Raw genomic sequence first — 18,082 nt, 5'->3', positions numbered from 1 at the left:
GTCCAGGCCCACTTTGGCTTTTCTGAAGGGCAATCGCATAAGGTCTAGCTGGATGGAGGGCTTGTCTAAGGGGCCTGATGGTTCTGGGTGACAGCTGGGCTGGAACAGGAAGGAGGAACTGAACGTTGATGGACACACGGTGCAGCCCTGTGGGACTGCTGAGACCTTAGTCTAGTCCCTGGGCCCAAGCCAGACCAGTAGGGGGGCCCACCTTGTTACCATGGAGATCAGGGCTGTGTTCATACAGCTGGGGAGATGACCCTCCACCCGTGTGAAGACCTCCAGGGAGGAGGGGCCAGCCTCAAAGCCAAGTGTCCACCCATGCCCCCTCTTTTCTGGAACAACTTGTTTTGCTCTAAAGCTTGGGACTTTGACCCAGGAGGTATGTTTTCCTCCTGTTGGTCACCTGATGTCCTTCCTGCTCATCCCCTTCCCCCACCACTGCCGAAGCACAGCCCAGGGGATCCTTTCCTTTCCCTGGGTTTTTCAGGGAAGTGGAGGATACTGGGGTGAGGAAGGCAGAACCTGGGACTCGAGTGCTGATGGCACTGGTTGGAGGGAGTGGCACAGCTGTGACCCCCACCCTCCTTTTCTTAAGTCTCTCCTTGCTAGGCTCCTGGGACACCCCACTTTTCTGGGGTTGCTTCCTCCTGTTTCCTCCTGTCCCTTCTTCCTTTGAAAGACCTTTACGTGTTGGGGCCGTGTCTCTTTCCTTCTATGCTCTCCTCTTGACACCCCTACCCCCACTACACACAATGGGGAGACCATGAGCTCCCAGGCCTCAGTTACCATCCCTGTGCTGCAGACGGCTCCCAGATGCCCCACTCCAGACCTAGGGATTCTGCAGCCTTCCAGATGTCTCCCTCTGGAAAGTCCACAGGCACTGCAAGCATAATACCTCAAAATCTATAGCTCGTCAATCCTCCCATCCCCCAAACTTGCTCTGGCCCCTACTGAGGCACCAGCATCTACCCAGCTGCCTACGCCAGAAACCTGGGAGTCACCTGCACCCCTGCCTCCCGCCTGTACCCACTCCCAGTTCAGCACTGTGTTCCAGCAGCCACCCCCTGGCTTCTCTACCTCCTCAACAGGGCTCAGATCGGTTCCCACAGCCACTCCCTGCCCAGGTCCAGGCACTGGTGTTGTGGCCACTATAGCAGATCCCCGGACTCCTCTTCTCCAGCTTTTGCATGCCCCTTTCCCTCTCCACACTACATGGAGAGGTGTTTTCCCAAACGCAAAACTGACCACGTGACTCCCCTCCTTAAAATTCTTGGAGAAGTCACCAGTAGATGTTTGCTAAATTCAGCCCCATTCCTTACGTTCCAATCAGTGATTCTCTGGCTGTTCATTAACATGCACAGTGCTTACTCCAGTCTGTGCTAGAAGATTCTGAGGGCACCAAGTTGGGGGTGGGAGGGAGGACAGGATATACATATTTGGGAGGCATCACTCAACTCCAAGCAAAGTTCCCCCAGATCACCTTGAGATACTCCATCTTTGGATGGCAGTGGGCCCAACTGCACACGCATGTGAACACACATCCCGCCACCACACACCCTCCCCCCCACACACACACAGCCCACACAGGAAGCAGGCCCGAGGCACGACGTCTGAGTGCTCCCGCTGAAACATGAAGGCAGAATCATCCTGCCATGGGAAGGGCTGCCAAGGACGCCTGATGAATAGGAGTTTGGTGGCTTCAGGAAAGACAGGCTGTGGAGGGGCCTTCAATTCAGGTGCTGGCTCCTAGGGACCTTCCATCACTGATGAGATTTTGTTCCAGTCGGCCTGCTCGTTTCTAGGGAGTCAGCATCTCAGCTTCCCATACTTCTGGGGAGGGGCTGGGGCAAGGAGACCAGCATGACCCTTGGTCAGGGGTCTGCACAGGAACTCTGGCCACTCTCAGCCCCTGAGTTGGAGGGAGGGCCAGGTGGACACCCCATGATCCTGGGGAGACTTTTGCCTTTTTGGAGGGCTCTGGCTCCAGGGCCTCCCTGTTCCAGGGGCTAGGGGTGCCTCCCTCAATGCTGCTTTTGGCTACGAGGGTGGTGGGCCCAGGGCTTCTGGGCCCCAGATTGCACCTTGCCACCTGGGGTGTCCATCCTTTGTTCCCCACAGCAGGCTGTGTTTGCCCATTTTGTCCTCTGCCATGGGTGGAGATGGATCTGAAGTTGGGTGTTGGAGCCTCTGACCAAGCCGGTATCTTGTTTTGAGGCCCTGCCCGGTTTCCAGGGACCACATCTGGGGCCAAGAGGAAGAACCGAACTGGGCCTAGGTCAGCTGGGCTGGGTCAGGGCTTTGGCATGGGCTGTGAAAGCTGGGGACTGGGACCTTCAGGTTCTCTTTGGAGATCTTTGCAGGAAGGGGTGGATTTAGGAAGCTACTGGGCTGGGCCAGGGCATGGAAGGCACTGAAGCCGTGGTGTGTCCCAGCATTACAGTCCCAGGGTTTAGCTTGGTGGGGTAGGGGCAGGTGAGGGGGAGAACAGGAAATAGGCTAGGCTCTCAGGGGAGTCTGGCAGCTTTGAGCCTTCTCTGGGCTTCTGGGGTTTTCCCCAAGCTCCTGAGCCAGCCAGCACATTTCTTAATCCCACTGTCAGCCTTCCAAGAAGCCCCGCCCACTGGGCTCAGTCAAGGCAGGAGCGACTGTGGTCACCCCTTTCCCTAGAATCCAGCCCCACTGCCAGGAAAAGGGAGCTCAGGGCATGGAGGTGAGGCTGGGGCTCTCCCACATCTGCTTGGTCCTCATACCCACCTCCTTAGCTGGCTCCGGTAAGATGACCTCGAATGCCAGCACAAGTGAGCTGGGCACCGGCCAGGGGAGGCCAGGCCTGGCAGCTCATTACCATGGGAGGGAGGGCAGGTTCTCTCCAACGCCCCGTCTTCATTTCTCCTCCCTCCCTCGCCTTCCTCCTTCCTAGCTCCTCTCCTCCAGGGCCAGACTGAGCCCAGGTTGATTTCAGGCGGACACCAACAGACGCCACAGCAGCTCCAGGAGCCCAGACACCAGCGGCCAGAAGCAAGGCTACGAGCTGCTGCAGCCATGTTGGCCCTCAGCCTGCTCATTCTGGGCCTGCTCACGGCAGTGCCACCTGTCAGCTGTCAGCAAGGTAGCTCAGGAGGAGAGGGTTGGGCACCGGAGCCCGAGGGGCGGATGGGTGGTGTTCTGGCTCCCCTCCCCAGGGCCTTGATACTTAGAGTTTGGAGGGGGAGCAGGGACTGGGCTAGCTGAAAGAATGTCCCAAGGCAGAGACCTCTGAACCAAGTCTCTGCCTGTCACTTGTTTTCAACGAGTGAAAAGTGGCAGCAGCAGGGAAATGTTGGTTCTAGGATCTTGGGGAGGAACAGGGCAGGAGCAGGCATTGCCCAAGGGGTGGCTGGGTCCTGAGTACAGGGGGCCCGGGGATACAAGGCGGGTGAGAATGGGGCCCAAGCTACCCCTCAAAGGCTTGGGCTTTGTCTCAGCCTCTTGGGCTTGGGTAGAGAATGGTGTCCAGTGTGACTCCCCCAAATATCTGAGCTCTTCGTCCTGCTCTGCCTGAATTGATGTGTGACCTTGAGCAAATCACTGCCCCTTTCTGAGACTCAGTTTTCTCACCCATAAAATGAGAACAATAAGCCCCACCCTGCCCACCTCCTGGGGCTGCTGCCAGGTCAGGGGTGTAGAAGGGCTTTGCACCTGGTGAAGCAACATAGCCAAGGTCTGGCTTTCATTCTGCACTGTCAGGCTGCACCTGCAGCCAGAGTCTGGGGACTCTGCAGGTGGGACTTGGTCCAGAGGGGACTGGCAAAGATGCTTCCAGAGCTCCCCTCCCACCCCCACCCAAGCTCTCATGTGTGTCTGCTTCAACTCTGTCTCTTGGGTCTTGGAAGCCCTCTGGGGGACTGCAGACCAGAGAGGTTGAGTCACACAGCAGGGCAAGAAAGGACAGGGCTCAGACCACCTTTCTCCTGCCCCAGGCACTGCCCTTTGCTGTATGTGCTAACCCCACATGGGAGGAGGAGCAGGGACTGTGGTCCCTGGGGTGACTGGAGGGAATTGGCTGCGGGGTCTAGGAGGAAACAGGGAGGGGCCTCCAAGGGTTGAGCCCTAACTCCCCATGCTTGAGCAACCGCTGACCTGAGGGAGCAGTCTGAGCCCCTAGGGAAGCAATGACTCCAAACACTGCTTTTGGCAGGTGTGGAACCGAGGATAATCACACTGTGTGTCTTCTGCTTCCCCTGGAGATAAGTGAGGTCTGACCTCACTACAGGCCAGAGAGTGCCTAGCCTCCTTCCTCCTTCCCAATATTTGCCAGGCTCGGAGAAGAGGTCAGGCCTCCACTGCAGCAGGACAGCTTTTGGTAGACTCAAAGGAGGACATTTGAGCAGGAGTGAGCCAGAGGAAGGTTTTCTGATGTCCAGCCTGGGTCCCTCAAAATACAGGGATGCAGGTATTCTGGGCTGGAGGCAGGACCCCTCCGAAGCCTCCCGCTGACCTGTGTTTTGTCCTGGGACCTCTCCCTGCTGACGGTCTTTTCTCTGCAGGGCTGAGCTCCTGCAGGCTCATGGAGCGCAGTGATGCTGGGGAAGAGGAAAGTCCTTTGGGGAAGCAGGGGCCTAAAGGCAGGGACTTCAGGGAAATCTTGAGGGACTGTGTTGGTGTCATGGGTCAAAAAGCAGAGAAGGGACCTGGTGCTCTTGCCTGTAATCCCAGCACTTTGGAAGGCCAAGGCTGGATCGCCTGAGCCCAGGAGTTTGAGACCAGCCTGGGCAAAATAGTAAGACCCTGTCTCTATTAAAAAATAAAAAAAATAGAGAAGGGTGCATGGTTGGGGCCTCAACTTAATCTCTGACCCTAGTCCCTGGGCACCCAGCAGGAGGAACCAAAAGCAGCTCAGATTTTGAGGCTTCTTTCCTGGTCCCCAAGACCCAGAGAAGAGCTCACCCCTCCGTTCTGCCCCTCTAAAGATGTCCTGGTCCACTCCTCTCTCTGGGTACCCCAGGCACCGCAGATCTCCCCAGCTGAGCAGCCCTGAGAGTCTCCCAGTCTCATACACTTCTTACCATCAGAGAAACCTCTCGCTACAGAACAGGATCTTCTAGATCCCAGACCAGTCTTGTCAGCTCTGGGTCCTCCTCAGCCTTCTGGGAGCCACTCCCAGCTGCAAGGCCTAGGTTGGCTGTCCAGGGGGCTGCCCTTTGGTCCCTGGGGCCCAGGTACTCCCTGAGCCCTGCATGTGACCCGCCTTGGGGAGGGAAAGAGGCTCTGGGATGCCTAGATCTCAGATACAGCACTCTGAGGCTCTTCCCTCCTTGGCTTCTCACTCCTTCCAACTCCTTTCTCTCTGAGCCTCTGTCATTCCTCCAACTCCCTCCTTTTCCTAAGCTCAGTGGAGCTTAAGATGCTTGAGTGGGTCAGATGGGCCATATCCCACCCCTGCCTCCCCAGAATGTCTCCTTCGTCCTGGCAGCTGGCTGAGGGCATTCAGCACAGGTGGGGCCCTTGGGGAGTGAGGCCCCTCGCTCTCCTGCACATGCAGCCCCACTGTGGCCCTGTCTGCTACAGCCCCTCTCCCTTTTTTAGGCCTGGGAAACCTTCAGCCCTGGATGCAGGGCCTCATCGCAGTGGCCGTGTTCCTGGTCCTCGTGGCAATCGCCTTTGCAGTCAACCACTTCTGGTGCCAGGAGGAACCGTGAGTGCTGCCCAAGGGCCCCTGAGCAGGCAGGGTGGGCCCAGGACTACTGCTCTTGCTCTAGTAGCAGTGAGAAGGCCCTCAGAAACCCTGTGTCCAAACCTCCCCGTGTGTGGAAGGGAAACTGAGGCTCAAGGTCATAGGGTGGGTTGGTGACAGTCGGAATGAGAGCCTAGGCTTGCTGGCTCCCAGACCTGGGCTCTGTGGGCCCCACAGCTCTGGTGCCCGCTCCCTGTGAGCTTTGGAGAAACGGCTTCTCTTCTTGGAGTCTTTGTGTTTCTGCAGAGCCAGGATAGCAGCCCAGCCTGTGATGGGGGCTGTAAGGACCTCTAGAAGGGGTGGTCCCTCCTGGTGGGTCAGCTGTGGTACGGAGAGGGCATGGGACAGACACACCTCCTGCCCTCATAGGCTCAGACTACAGTGAGCTGTCAGAAGTTCAAGAGTTGCTGCTGAGGGAGAGTGCAGAGGACACTGCAGGGCCTGACCCGGTCTGGGGTGGTCAGAGAAGGCTTCCCCATTGCACGTTTATCCTGAAACTTGAAGAACGAGGAGGAGTCACTACCAGGATAGAGTGGCGTGGGAAGAGCACTGCGGTTGAGGGAAGGGTACATCCAGGTCCTGAGTTAGGGGTATGGCACCAGGGCTGCTGGGGACAGACACACACAGGTGAAGAGCGGGTGGGCTGAAATCCAACTCAGTCTGCACTCACTAGGTCAGGACCCTCAGGCAAGGCTGCCTCTGTCCCAAGGGCATTTCTTCCCAGATCTCACAAAGGTGGCCTGGTGGCTTGAGTGCTAGCCCCATGCAGGGTTGCTGAGGAAACACCAGTGGCTCAGTGGATGGAGAAAGGGATGGAGACACCTGAGATGAGGCTGGTGAGGTGGGTAGGCCAGGCCAACCAGGCTCTTGCACACGAATGACCTGAGCTTTGGGCTTTACCTAAGTGAGTAGGAATCCAGTGACAAGTTGTTTTTTTGTTATTTTTTGTGTTTGTTTTTGTTTTTTTTTTGGAGCTGGAGTTTTGCTCTTGTTGCCCAGGCTGGAGTGCAATGGCTTGAGGCTTGATTTCGGCTCACTGCAACCTCTGCCTCCTGGGTTCAAGTGGTTCTCCTTCCCCAGCCTCCTGAGCAGCTGGGATTACAGGCTCCTGACACCACTATCAGCTAATTTTCGTATTTTTAGTAGAGACGGGTTTCACCATGTTGGCCAGGCTGGTCTCCAACTCCTGACCTCGTGATCCGCCTGCCTCGGCTTCCCAAAGTGCTGGGATTACAGGCATAAGCCACCGTGCCCTGCCTCCGTGACAAGTTTTTAAGCCAGTTTCGGGATGAGACACGGCCTTAGCAGAATGACCCTGGCTGCCTCACGGCATATGCACGGTGGCGGTGGGGCAGTCTCCAGTCTGCAGGCCTGGAGAGCGGTGAGGGGGCCGGCATGAGGTCAGGAGGGGGTCTGGACTGTAGCGGTGGCCAAGAGGATGAAGTGAAGAGCGCTGTCTAGGAGGTAGGCACCCTGGGAGTTGGTGGTCACAGGCAGCAGTGGACCCGACAGGAGGAAGGCAGGTATGGCATCGAGGTTTCTCATGGGGGATCACTCACCAAGGCCCAGAACACAGGAGGACGAGCAAATGTAGGGGCAACTGTTTAATTGGAGACGTATGAAGTCTGGGGTGCCTGTGGGATGTCTAAGGAAATGAGCAGGTGTTTGGTTCCCTGTGACCCTCGTGAGAGCAGCTTCTGGTAGGTTTCAGGGAGAGCCCACATTGCAGGGGGTTTAAACTTGAGTAAGAGGTGAGGAGCTTTTCATTGGATGCTCTTCAGATAGGCTTTCTCCACCTGCCCCAGCTCTGCCTGAAGGGCCACCAACCACATCTGTGCCCACTGCCCAAGGCACGACCGGGGGAAATTTGAGGCAGACACTGCATCCTGCAGGGCCTGCTGTGGAGGCTGAACTGAGGGCTTTGGACTCAGGATAAGTCTTTTGCAATTATTTGGCCCCCCACCATGGAGTGGGGAGAAAGTGTGAGACCCCATGGGTGGGGCCAGAAGCCGTGACTGACAGGCCCCGCTGCACACAGCTCTGGGAAGGGCAGTTGCTGGCCTTCCGGCTTGTGAGAACCAGGACCCAGAATAGGGTCTACTTGGATGAGGAGGGCCCCACTGAGGAGCCCCACTGATGAGTCCCGTCCCCAGGGAGCCTGCACACATGATCCTGACCGTTGGAAACAAGGCAGATGGAGTCCTGGTGGGAACAGATGGAAGGTACTCTTCAATGGCGGCCAGTTTCAGGTGAGGTGCAGTGCATGGCTGCCCTGTGTGTGCTCCCAGGGCCTAAGGAGAACCTGCTAGGGGGAGGTGGCTGGGGAGGACCGGGACTCATGTGGGCAAAAGCTAGTGAGGCAATGCCGGCTTTGTGAGAATCGCAGGGCTCTGTGGGGGAAACGCAGCCTCTGTGTGGGGCGAGGGCTCCGGAAGGGGACAGAGACTTGGGAGGGTAGGGTTCAGTGCAGGGGAGGGGACTCATAGGGCAGTGGGTACCATGGGCACAAGGGGTTCAATGGAGGAAGGGACAAATGAGTGAGGGACTCAGTGAGGGGAAAGCTCAGTAGATGATACAGCTCAGTGGGGGATGGGCTCACTGGGGGATGGACTCAGTGGGGGATGGACTCAGTGAGGAATGGGTTCAGTAGGGGATGGAGCTCAGTGGGGGATGGGTTCAGTGGGGGATGGACTCAGTGGGGGATGGACTAAGTTGGGGATGGACCCAGTAGGGGATGGGTTCAGTGGGGGATGGACTCAGCGGGGGATGGACTCAGTGAGGAATGGGTTCAGTAGGAGATGGAGCTCAGTGGGGGATGGGTTCAGTGAGGGATGGACTCAGTGGGGGATGGACTAAGTGGGGGATGGACTCAGTAGGGGATGGGTTCAGTGGGGGATGGAGCTTGGTGGAGGATGGAGCTTCAGATGGAGGATGGAGCTTGCTGGGAGATAGGTTTAGTGGGGATGGAACTCAGTGGGGGATGGAGCTCAGTGGGTGATGGAGCTCAGTGGAGGATGGGTTCAGTGGGGGATGGCCTCAGTGGGGGAAAGACTAAGTGGGGGATGGACTCAGTAGGGGATGGGTTTAGTGGGGGATGGATTCAGTGGGGGATGGGTTCAGTGGGGGGATGGGTTCAGTGGGGGGATGGGTTCAGTGGGGTATGGACTCAGTGGAGATGGGTTCAGTGGAGGATGGAGCTCAGAGGGGGATGGGTTTAGTGAGGAATGGAGCTTGGTGGAGGATGGAGCTTGTTGGGAGATAGGTTTAGTGGGGGATGGGCTCAGTGGGGGATGGGCTCGGTGGGGGATGGACTCAGTGGGGGATGGGCTCAGTGGGAGATGGGCTCAGTGTGAGATGGGCTCAGTGTGGGATGGAGCTCAGTGGGGGATGGACTCAGTGGGGGATGGACTCAGCGGGGGATGGGCTCAGTGGGGGGATGGGTTCAATGGAGGGTGGGTTCAGTGGGGGGATGGACTCAGTGGGGGATGGACTCAGTGGGGGATGGGTTCAGTGGGGGATGGGTTCAGTGGGGGATGGGCTCAGTGGGAGATGGAGCTCATTGGGGGATGGGCTCAGTAGGACCCACTGGTGGAGCAGTCCACAGGAGGAGGGAGATAGGTGTCAGGGAGGGGATGCTGAGAGGCCTCCAGACTCAGATGCATAAGCCCAGATGTAGTCAGGAGGATCCCCTTCTGGGAGTCAAGCATTTATTCTGGAAGCTATTACTGTCACAAGTGCAGGATGGGGCAGGGAGAAGGGGATAGAATGGGAGGAGCGATGACCCACCAGGCCCATGCCTTCTTCTTTCAGGTCCAGTGAGCATGAGAATGCCTATGAGAATGCCCCCGAGGAGGAAGGCAAGGTCCGCAGCACCCCGATGTAACCTTGTCTGTGGCTCCAACCCCAAGACTCCCAGGCACCTGGGATGGATGTCCAGTGCTACCACCCAAGCCCCCTCCTTCTTTGTGTGGAATCTGCAATAGTGGGCCGACTCCCTCCAGCCCGATGCCGGCCCTCCCCTCTCCTGAAGTATAGCCAGCCAAGGCTGGAGCTCAGACTGTGTCTAGGTTGGGGCTCAGCTGTGGCCCTGGGGTCTCCCGCTCAGCTCAGAAGAGCCTTCTGGAGAGGACAGTCAGCTCAGCACCTCCCATCCTGCTCACACGTCCTTCCCCATAACTGTGGAAATGGCCCCAAATTCTGTGAAATAAAGACTTTTTGTATTTCTGAGGCTGAGGCCCAGTAACAGCCCCTCAGGCTTCCAGTGAGTCCCCATCTTGCTTTCTGAATCACGACAATCGTCTTCTGACTTGTCATAGTGGCTTTGGGGGATTATCCAGGAAGCCCCTGTACCCACAGGGCAGCTGGGACCGAGGGGGCCCAGGCTGGGGAGGGGCTGAGAGTGTGTGGCCAGGGTGAGGGTAAGAGAGGGTTGGTGCCTTTTCTGGTGTTTGAGAGTGAAGCACCCTCAAATGGGAGTGTCTGATGACACGTGGGAGAATTGGGAGGCAGGAAGACCAGGACAGGTGAGCCCATTTCTGCCAGTGGGGTGTTTCTTGTCCCCTCAGGCCAAACCCTTTCTTCAACCAGAGCCGCCGGGCACGGCTTCCCAGGGCAGGGCAGGGCAGGGCAGGGCAGACCCTGATATGAGCTAGGTGCCCCCAGTGCTGATCAGTTTCATGTATGCAGGGAAGGAAGAGGATGTCAGAGGTCCATGGGCCGGGGAGCTTACCCACTCTACCCTTGCTCCAGTCCCCGCCCCCAAAGCACCCTTCATCCCTGCGGCTCTGGGCTTTTCCTTGCACAGTGCCGTTCACCCTTTGCCTCTGTGCTGGAGGTGTCACGGTGGGTTCCCACAGATCTAGTCTGTCTCCCGCTGGTGGCCCCTCTGTGCTGGCTCTGGCATAGGAAGTGTCAGGAAGGAGTCTTGGGTTGAGACTCAGGAAGCCCAGATGTGAGTCCTGGGTCCTCTGCCAACTTGTGTGTGAGCTTGGGAAAGCTGCTGTCCTCTCTGAGCTGAGCTTTCTCTCCATGGAAGATTTGGCCAGTCTCACGGCAGAGCTGGAGGACAGCCCAGTCCTTGCCTATGCCTGCCTCGCCCAATGCCCAGTCCTGGAGTGGGAGTCGGGGTAGGGACGGGAGGATCAGGAAACTGGGTCCTAGTAGGAGCAGGGCAGAGGGGAGGCACGCCTTGCCTGGCTGGCGGAACCTGGAGGCCCCTCACCTCTGTGACTGTTGGCCTTACGGGAACAGCTTCTGTCTCTGTCCTGGGTGATAATCTGAGATGGACTCACCCAGGATAATTCCCAGATCCAGAGAAGTGGGGCCAGAAGGTAGGAGGCCATCCACCTTGTCCCAAAGGTCTCCCTTTGCCACTTGCCTCAACGTGTCACAGCCCCCTTGTTCCATGTTATGACCATTCTTTTGCTATTCTAAGGCTTCACCAAGTACCACTGGGGAAGACTCATCTTAAATGGAAATAATCTCTTCTCACCTCATTGGGTTTAGGATGCAGACAGCAGTAGAGGGAAGAGGCCTGGGGGTGGGGGAGCAGCAGCTTTGCTGTAGGCCTATCCCTGCCTTTCTGTGTGTCTTGAGACAAGTCACCTCCCCTCTCAGGGCTTCAACTTAATGAACTACAGCTTGTGATTTCTACTCTAGGCTTTTGCTTACATGGCTTTCTGTGACTCATGCCTTTTCACCCCACCTCTGCCCGTTTAAACTCTGCCCATTGTTTTTTCTTGACCCAGCCAAGGTTCCTCCTCTTCTGGGAAGTCTTCCTTGATTAGACCAGAGGGCAAAACTAGGCCAGCAGCCAGCCCAGCTTCTCCACTCACTGAAGGAGAGACAGAGGTTCCTAGAGGGTCAGGCCTCTGCTAGGGCACACACAGCCCCCTCTTCCTTTCCTGCCTCCTGGTGGGAAGCTTCTGGCTGCCGGATCTGATTCTCCTTTCACGAGGCCACATTTCCTCCCAGTTCTGCCGTCAGTTGTCCCTGGGGGGTGGGAGTGGGTTCGAGTCAGGTCACCCCACCAGCCTGCCAGGGCCAGAAGGCAGAGCCACCCTCCCTGTCTCCCTGTAGCAAGTGAATCCCAGCTCCTCACACCTGTGAAGTTTTGCCAGGAGAAGCCTGCTTCTGCCCGGGCTTACCTTGCTCCCCAGCAGCTGTCTGGGGCCTCTCTAAGAGCCTCCTTGTCCCCCTTCTCATTCTGTCTTGCTCAATATGGGCAGATCCAAGAGAGTGGGAACCCACAGGGCTCCTGCAGGGGCTGGGCCGGCACTGACCTTACAGCCCCTCACCCTCACCCCATGTTCCTGCCCCGATCGGGGGCTGGGAGCAGGAAGCTGCTGGCCCCAGAACCGCTGAGACCCCCAATCCTTATCGCTCATACCCACCTGCCAGCCTGGCCAGATCGAGGAGGGAAAGGAGGCTGGGCCCAGGCCAGGGTGGCGCTTAATGACCCTCAGGGGGCCTAATCTCAGACAGGCAGCCACGGAGTGGCTCAGGCGCGCTCCTGGAGAAGGCTGATAACGCACCAGCTGGGCCCCCACCATCTATCGCTGCACAGCCAGTCTCAGGGGCGGCCTCCGAGGGCCTGGGGAGGGGGAGCCTCCGGACTAGGGCGGGGCTGGAGGTGAGCTCTCCGCCCCTAGCACTGAGGGAGAGGATCCTGAGCTCCGTAAGTGGCGGACAAGGGAGAGACCCAGCCTGCAGGAGGGGTGGGCTGGGTCCGGTGGGAACCCCCAAAGCCCTGTGCTCCTTCTCTCTTTCCTGCTCTCTTCCCAACCTTTTCTCCACACATAGGACCTCTCCTGCCCAGGCCTTTCTCCTCTTTGTCTTTCCCAGCCTCTATCCATCTCTGTCTCCCTGTTTCTCGGTCTCTCCGCCTCTGTTTTTGTCTTATCTTCTGCCTCTCTCTGTCCTGTCTCCCTTCCTCCTCCTCCACCTGAGCTCAGCGCCCACCTCCTCTTTCTCCCTTGCATCCTTTTTCAGTTTCCAGCTGGTTCTGTTGGTTGTTCCCTTCCCAGCTGTCCCCTGACTCCCAAGCTTCCTTGATGCCAGCCCTTGGCCGGGCAGTTCCCACGATCTCATTGGTCTCACTTCTGTGTGTGGCATCATCTCTCCGTGGTCCCTTCCACCAGCTCTCTGCCAGCACCACAGGCTGCCCCAAGCCCTGGCTCTCAGACCAGGATGTCTTACTGTTGAAGACATTTTTGCTCTTCCTGGAACAGGGCTTGCACCTTGTTTTCCCCTCTCCCACCTAAAACGTGTAAGTTTCATAGGGTTACATTAGAGATAATACCCAAACTCAGGCAGGAAAGAAAAGCCTCCACCCAGCAACTGCACAGTTGAAGGGAGACTGCAGCACTGCTTACTTCTGTTAGACTTGAAGAGGAGCTTCCAACCAGGAACTGGCTTTGAAAACAGGCTGCGGAGTTCCATCTCCAGAGTGCCAGGTGGTCACGGGGAGTTTCAAGATTACTGCCCTCATACTCAGAGTGACATGTGCAGAAATACTATCTGTTTATTGTGCTTCAAGCAGCCATCAGATCAGGACTATTGCTGGGCAAAGCCTCTTCCTGCAGCCTAGGGGTAGGAAAGGTGGGGGTAGAGGTGCTGGGGGTGGGGCCAGAATCACACACAGTCTGCTCTGGCCTCTTTGCCCAACTTCACAGGCAAGTCAGGTGGCTGAAGCCAGCAGAACTTGCTCTGGGACCAGGGTGGAGGCACCTACCTCCCATCCAGACCTGGCTGGGAGGTCCTGACTCCCCAGCTTGGCTTGGCTCTCCTCCCAGGTTTTTTTTTCTGTCCCTGGCAGTGCGGACGGTGGCCAAAAGCTTGAGCGTGGGAATCATGCCGATTGGTTCAAATTCCAGACCTGCTCCTCACTGCCTGTGGGATCCCCTAGCCTTTCAGATCCTCCATTCCTTTGCCAGTAAAATTGGCTCTGTAGTACATTCCTTGCACGGCTGCTGGGAGGAAACAGAGATGACATCCGTGTTGTTATTGCTCCTGAGACTTGCCAGAAAGCCCTCCATGATCAACGTAGATGCCATTTCTTCCCAGACGCTCCTTTCCCCACTCCTGGGTTCAGCACTTCCTCTGGGCAACTTCAGACCCTGCTCCTCCCTCTTTTTGCACCCGCCCCACCTGCTCCACTCACTCCACTCACCCCAGGGTGCTGTCTAGTTGTCTGCATCCCGCTCCTGCCCCGGGTCTGGGAGCTCCTCAAGGGCAGAAATGGAGTGACTTCCCTCTCTGTGCACCCAGGACAGGGCTGGACAGGAGAAGGGAAGCCGGAGTGGTGGAGAGTCCCGAAGGAAGGGACTAAACTCCAGCCATCTGTCCAGCAGTGTCTGTTCACACCCCTCCTCCCTGCACGGGCGCAGACATACACATGCGCATATGCTCACTCTCTCTTTCTGGTTGAAGGTCCTGGGAGCCCTTGGGAACGCTGCTGCCTGGCAGGCCTACAGTTTAGAGCGCTGTTCTGCCTGCCCGTGGCCTCGGCTGCCACCTGGTGGCTGCACGCACTAAAGGAAGGGTAGATTCAGCAGAGCCTGGGAAGCTGAGCTTCAGGCGCCGCTCTTCCCCCTCACACTGGGACTAGACGCCTTTCCATGGCGTGATCCCAGAAACCTCTCAGGTCATGCCAGCAACTGGGTCTTCCTGTGGAATGCAAGGGCAGTGGGACCTCTGAGCCCCCTCCTTGCGGCCCCAGTGGCCGAGTCTGCGAACACCTCAACCTCCTGCACTTTTGGTGGGGTCAGCTTGGGCGCTTAGCCATCCTAGTCCTGACATTACACCTCTTCTTTCGGCAGGGGTCTGGGAGTCCAGTGGCTTCTGTCCTGGGCCATGTTTTTTCCAGAGGGTGAGAGATGGCATCATTTCTGGGACCTTGTTCCCTGGAGACTCTGGCCCCTTGAAGAAACAGGATAGAGAGAGCTTGAGAGAGAGAGAGAGAGAGAGAGAGAGAGAAAGTATTAAGGATGAATATCAGTGTCTGCCCCGAGTAAATTGGAAGACGATGGCATCAGGGGCACTGCTCTGGGCTGTATAGACTGTGCCTTCACTAACAGGTCCCTGAGACCAGGTGTGGGCCCGTATCCCTGGAGGGAGGGGTGCCTTCCTCTGATTCGAAGGTATCATTTAGGCTAGTGAATGACATTGAGAATGACAGATGCCAGGGACAAGCAGGAGCATGTGTGGGATGAGGATGCGGCGCGGCTGTGTGACATTTCGGAGCCTGCAACACATCCATAGAGAAGCCCTGGAGGAGCAGTTGGGTGCATGGTGGAGTTCTGAAACTCAGCTGGGCAGTCGCCACTTGAGCCAGAGATTCTGCTTTCGACCTGGATGCCCACTGAGAGGTTAAGAGCTCAGGTCTGGGTCGGGCAGCTTGGAAGTAGCACAGCTTGGACACTTGGCAGCCTGGGACTGTGGATAAATCAACTTAATTCTCGGAGCTCCAGTTCACTGTAAATTGCGGCAGTAAATGATGTCTGCATGATAAGTGGTGTTATGAATGTTAAACATTCACATGAAATGCATAGAATAGTGCTTAGCATACAGTACATAGTAAATGTTAGCTATTTAAAAATTACTATGGTTATTCTGATTATTTATTACAGAGTGAACTGAATTGGATGCAAGATCATGGTACGTCAGAGCTAGCAAGTTCCTTAGGATCATTTAGCCCAGTTTACTAATATTACACTATGGAATTTAAGCCCAAGGAAGGGACAGTACCTGACCAGGGTCATGTAAGGAGTCGAGTGAGAAGTAGGCTGGAGGCTCTCCGTGGCTGGCAGGTACAGAATGTGCCAAACCCATCTGCCAGCCTGGATCTCTTGAGGCATCAACACAATGGAGCTGGCCACACTGATCTTTTCCACACTGCTGAGGCTGGTACAGTTCTGGACATGGACTTTGTAAATGAATAACTGGGCCTTTGGTCAGTTCTAGCTATGAGCTTGGAGGTATGGGGTGGAATGGTGAGGACAGTTGGGGGCAAAGTGAGGAAAGGGGCAGGGAGGAGAGGGGAGCTAGAAAAAGGGGAATGAGACAGGCTGAGCTAGTGAACTGGAATTGGAGGTTGGGAAGAGGCTTTCTTTGATGGTGGTGGGGCTGTTTTCTTTTTAATTTTAATTTAATTTAATTTTAAGTTCCAGGCTACATGTGCAGGATGTGCAGGTTTGTTACATAGGTAAAAACATGGTGGTTTGCTGCACCTGTCAACTCGTCACCTAGATGTTAAGCCTAGCACGCATTAGCTATTTATCCTGATGCTCTCCCCACTCTCATTCCCAACAGGCCCCAGTGTATGTTGTTCCCCTCCCTGTGTCCATGTGTACTTATTGTTCAGATCCCACTTATAAGTGAGAATATGCGGTATTTGGTTTTCTGTTCCTGTGTTAGTTTGCTGAGGATAATGGCCTCCACCTCCATACATATCCCTGCAAAGTACACGATCTCATTCCTTTTTATGTCTGCATCGTATTCAATGGTACATGTGTACCATCTTTTCCTTATCTAGTTTATCATTTATGGGCATTTGGGTTGATTCCATGTCTTTGCTATTGTGAATAGTGCTGCAATGAACGTACGGTTGCATGTATCATTTTTTTATTTTTATTTTTGAGATGGAGTCTCATTCCATCACCCAGGCTGGAGCAGGTGCAATGGTACAATCTCTGCTCACTGCAACCTCCTCCTCCTGGGTTCAAGCAATTCTCGTGCCTCAGCCTCCCGAGTAGCTGGGACTACAGGTGCATGCCACCATGCCTGGCTAATTCTTATTTTTATTTTTGTATTTTTAGTAGAAGCGGGGTTTTACCATGTTGTTCAGGCTGGTCTCGAATTCCTATCCTCAGGTGATCTACCCGCCTGGGCCTCCCAAAGTGCTGGGATTACAGGTGTGAGCCACCACACCTGGCTGCATGTATGTTTATAATAGAATGATTTATTCCTTTGGGTAGACACCCAGTAATGGGATTGCTGGGTCAAGTGGTATTTCTGGCTCTAGGTCTTTGAGGAATCACCACACTGTCTTCCACAATGGTTGAACTAATTTACATTTGCTGGTGCTGTTTTCTACATTGAATCTGAGGGCTACCGTATGATGTGTAGGACACTTTCTGATTGGAGCCTCACAATGATCCTACAGGTGGTTACAACTGAGCCCAAGTTTTAGAGGAAAAAAATGCAGACTCAGAGAGAGAAAAGTGATTTGCCCAAGGTTGCATAGCCAGTTAGTGACATTGAAACCTGGCCTTTTGACTTTAAATCTATGGCTAATTCTACCCCAGCATAGGGTTCTCTTTGGGGTGTGTGTGTGTGTGTGTGTGAGAGAGAGAGAGAAATGGGGAGACAAAGAAGGAAACAGTGTTTGCCTTTGCAGAGCATGCAGTCCATTTGGAAGCACACATGTGGGAAAGTGGGGAGGGACCCTGTCAAGCATCTAAGAGGAGTGGTTGGCATTTGCTGTGTCCACTCCATCCTTCTCACTCACTACTCAGTGCCTGTAGCCTTGCCTCTCTCCCCAACACTCTGCTGGGATTGCTCTCACCAAAGACACTATTGTCCAGCTCCCTGTTGAAAGGTAAGATGGTCTATCTGATTCTTCTGCTCTCAGTATAATAGGATAATCACCATTTTCTCTGGGAAGCTGTTCCTGACCATCTGCCCACAGCTCATCAAGCTCCTATGAGCCTGCAAACTCACCCTGGTCATGCTGCCCATCTCTCTGAACAAGACTGTGAACTCTGAACTCTGTGAGGCGGACCGCACACACCTCTTTATTGCAATGTGCAAGTGTGTTGCATGGGCCTGGCATATAGGAGGTCTCCGAGAGCTATGTGTTGACATGGAGACCTTATCCCTTGCACTCACTTACACTGCTTCCAGTAAAGTCTCAGCTTCCAGATCAGCACCTTCAGCTCCATTCCCTCCTGCACAGCTCCACAGGCACCTCAGGTCCAAAATGGGATTCTTGATCTTTCACCAACCTGAGTTCTCTGTTCCTGTAAGTGGCACCCATTCACCCAGACCAGAGATAAGGGAGTCACCCAGAATCCCCCTCTCCCTCAGCCCCTGAGTTTCACTTTCCAACACATCTTCCTCCACTGCCACTCCCAGTTCCCCGGCTTCAAGCCTCGATCTTGCCTGATGTTTGCAGCTGCCTGCCCCCTTGTTTTCATTTTCACCCCCAAATTTTCCTCTGCACTGCAGCTAAGGAGACCTTTCCTGCTAGAATCCAGCCATTCACACCTGCGAGAGGAATCTAAACTCCTCGAGGCAGGTGTAGCCTAGTGGCTATGTGCGTGAGCTTGAAGCCAAATTTCCCTGAGCAAATCTCATCCTGCCAAT

The 18,082-nt window shown here is 55.6% G+C and overlaps 1 protein-coding gene and 1 long non-coding RNA gene across 3 annotated transcripts; one reads left to right on the top strand and one right to left on the bottom strand.

Moving 5' to 3' along the window:
* The first annotated feature begins 1,933 nt into the window (after nucleotides 1-1,933).
* Nucleotides 1,934-9,988, top strand: PDZK1IP1 (PDZK1 interacting protein 1). Of its 2 annotated transcripts, none has more exons than XM_025397179.1 (5): nucleotides 1,934-2,278; nucleotides 2,966-3,112; nucleotides 5,569-5,677; nucleotides 7,870-7,965; nucleotides 9,527-9,988. In XM_025397179.1, the coding sequence occupies exons 2-5, from the start codon at nucleotides 3,046-3,048 to the stop codon at nucleotides 9,597-9,599; spliced, it is 345 nt and encodes a 114-aa protein (XP_025252964.1). In that variant the 5' UTR covers nucleotides 1,934-2,278; nucleotides 2,966-3,045; the 3' UTR covers nucleotides 9,600-9,988. The 2 variants fall into 2 exon arrangements, with proteins under 2 accessions (XP_025252964.1, XP_025252956.1); XM_025397171.1 differs by lacking the exon at nucleotides 1,934-2,278 and adding an exon at nucleotides 2,645-2,713 and having other exon boundaries at nucleotides 2,924-3,112.
* Nucleotides 9,989-13,224: 3,236 nt separating this feature from the next.
* Nucleotides 13,225-14,300, bottom strand: LOC112610912. The gene is made up of 2 exons (XR_003116503.1): nucleotides 14,110-14,300; nucleotides 13,225-13,683 (listed from the first exon to the last, which is right to left on the bottom strand). It is a non-coding gene; the product is annotated as an uncharacterized LOC112610912 (long non-coding RNA).
* Nucleotides 14,301-18,082: the final 3,782 nt, after the last annotated feature.

This window comes from Theropithecus gelada, chromosome 1, assembly GCF_003255815.1.
Source record: "Theropithecus gelada isolate Dixy chromosome 1, Tgel_1.0, whole genome shotgun sequence".
NCBI lineage: Eukaryota > Metazoa > Chordata > Mammalia > Primates > Cercopithecidae > Theropithecus > Theropithecus gelada.
Note: the sequence above shows the minus strand (reverse complement) of the source record. Positions and strands in the feature narration are given on the sequence as shown.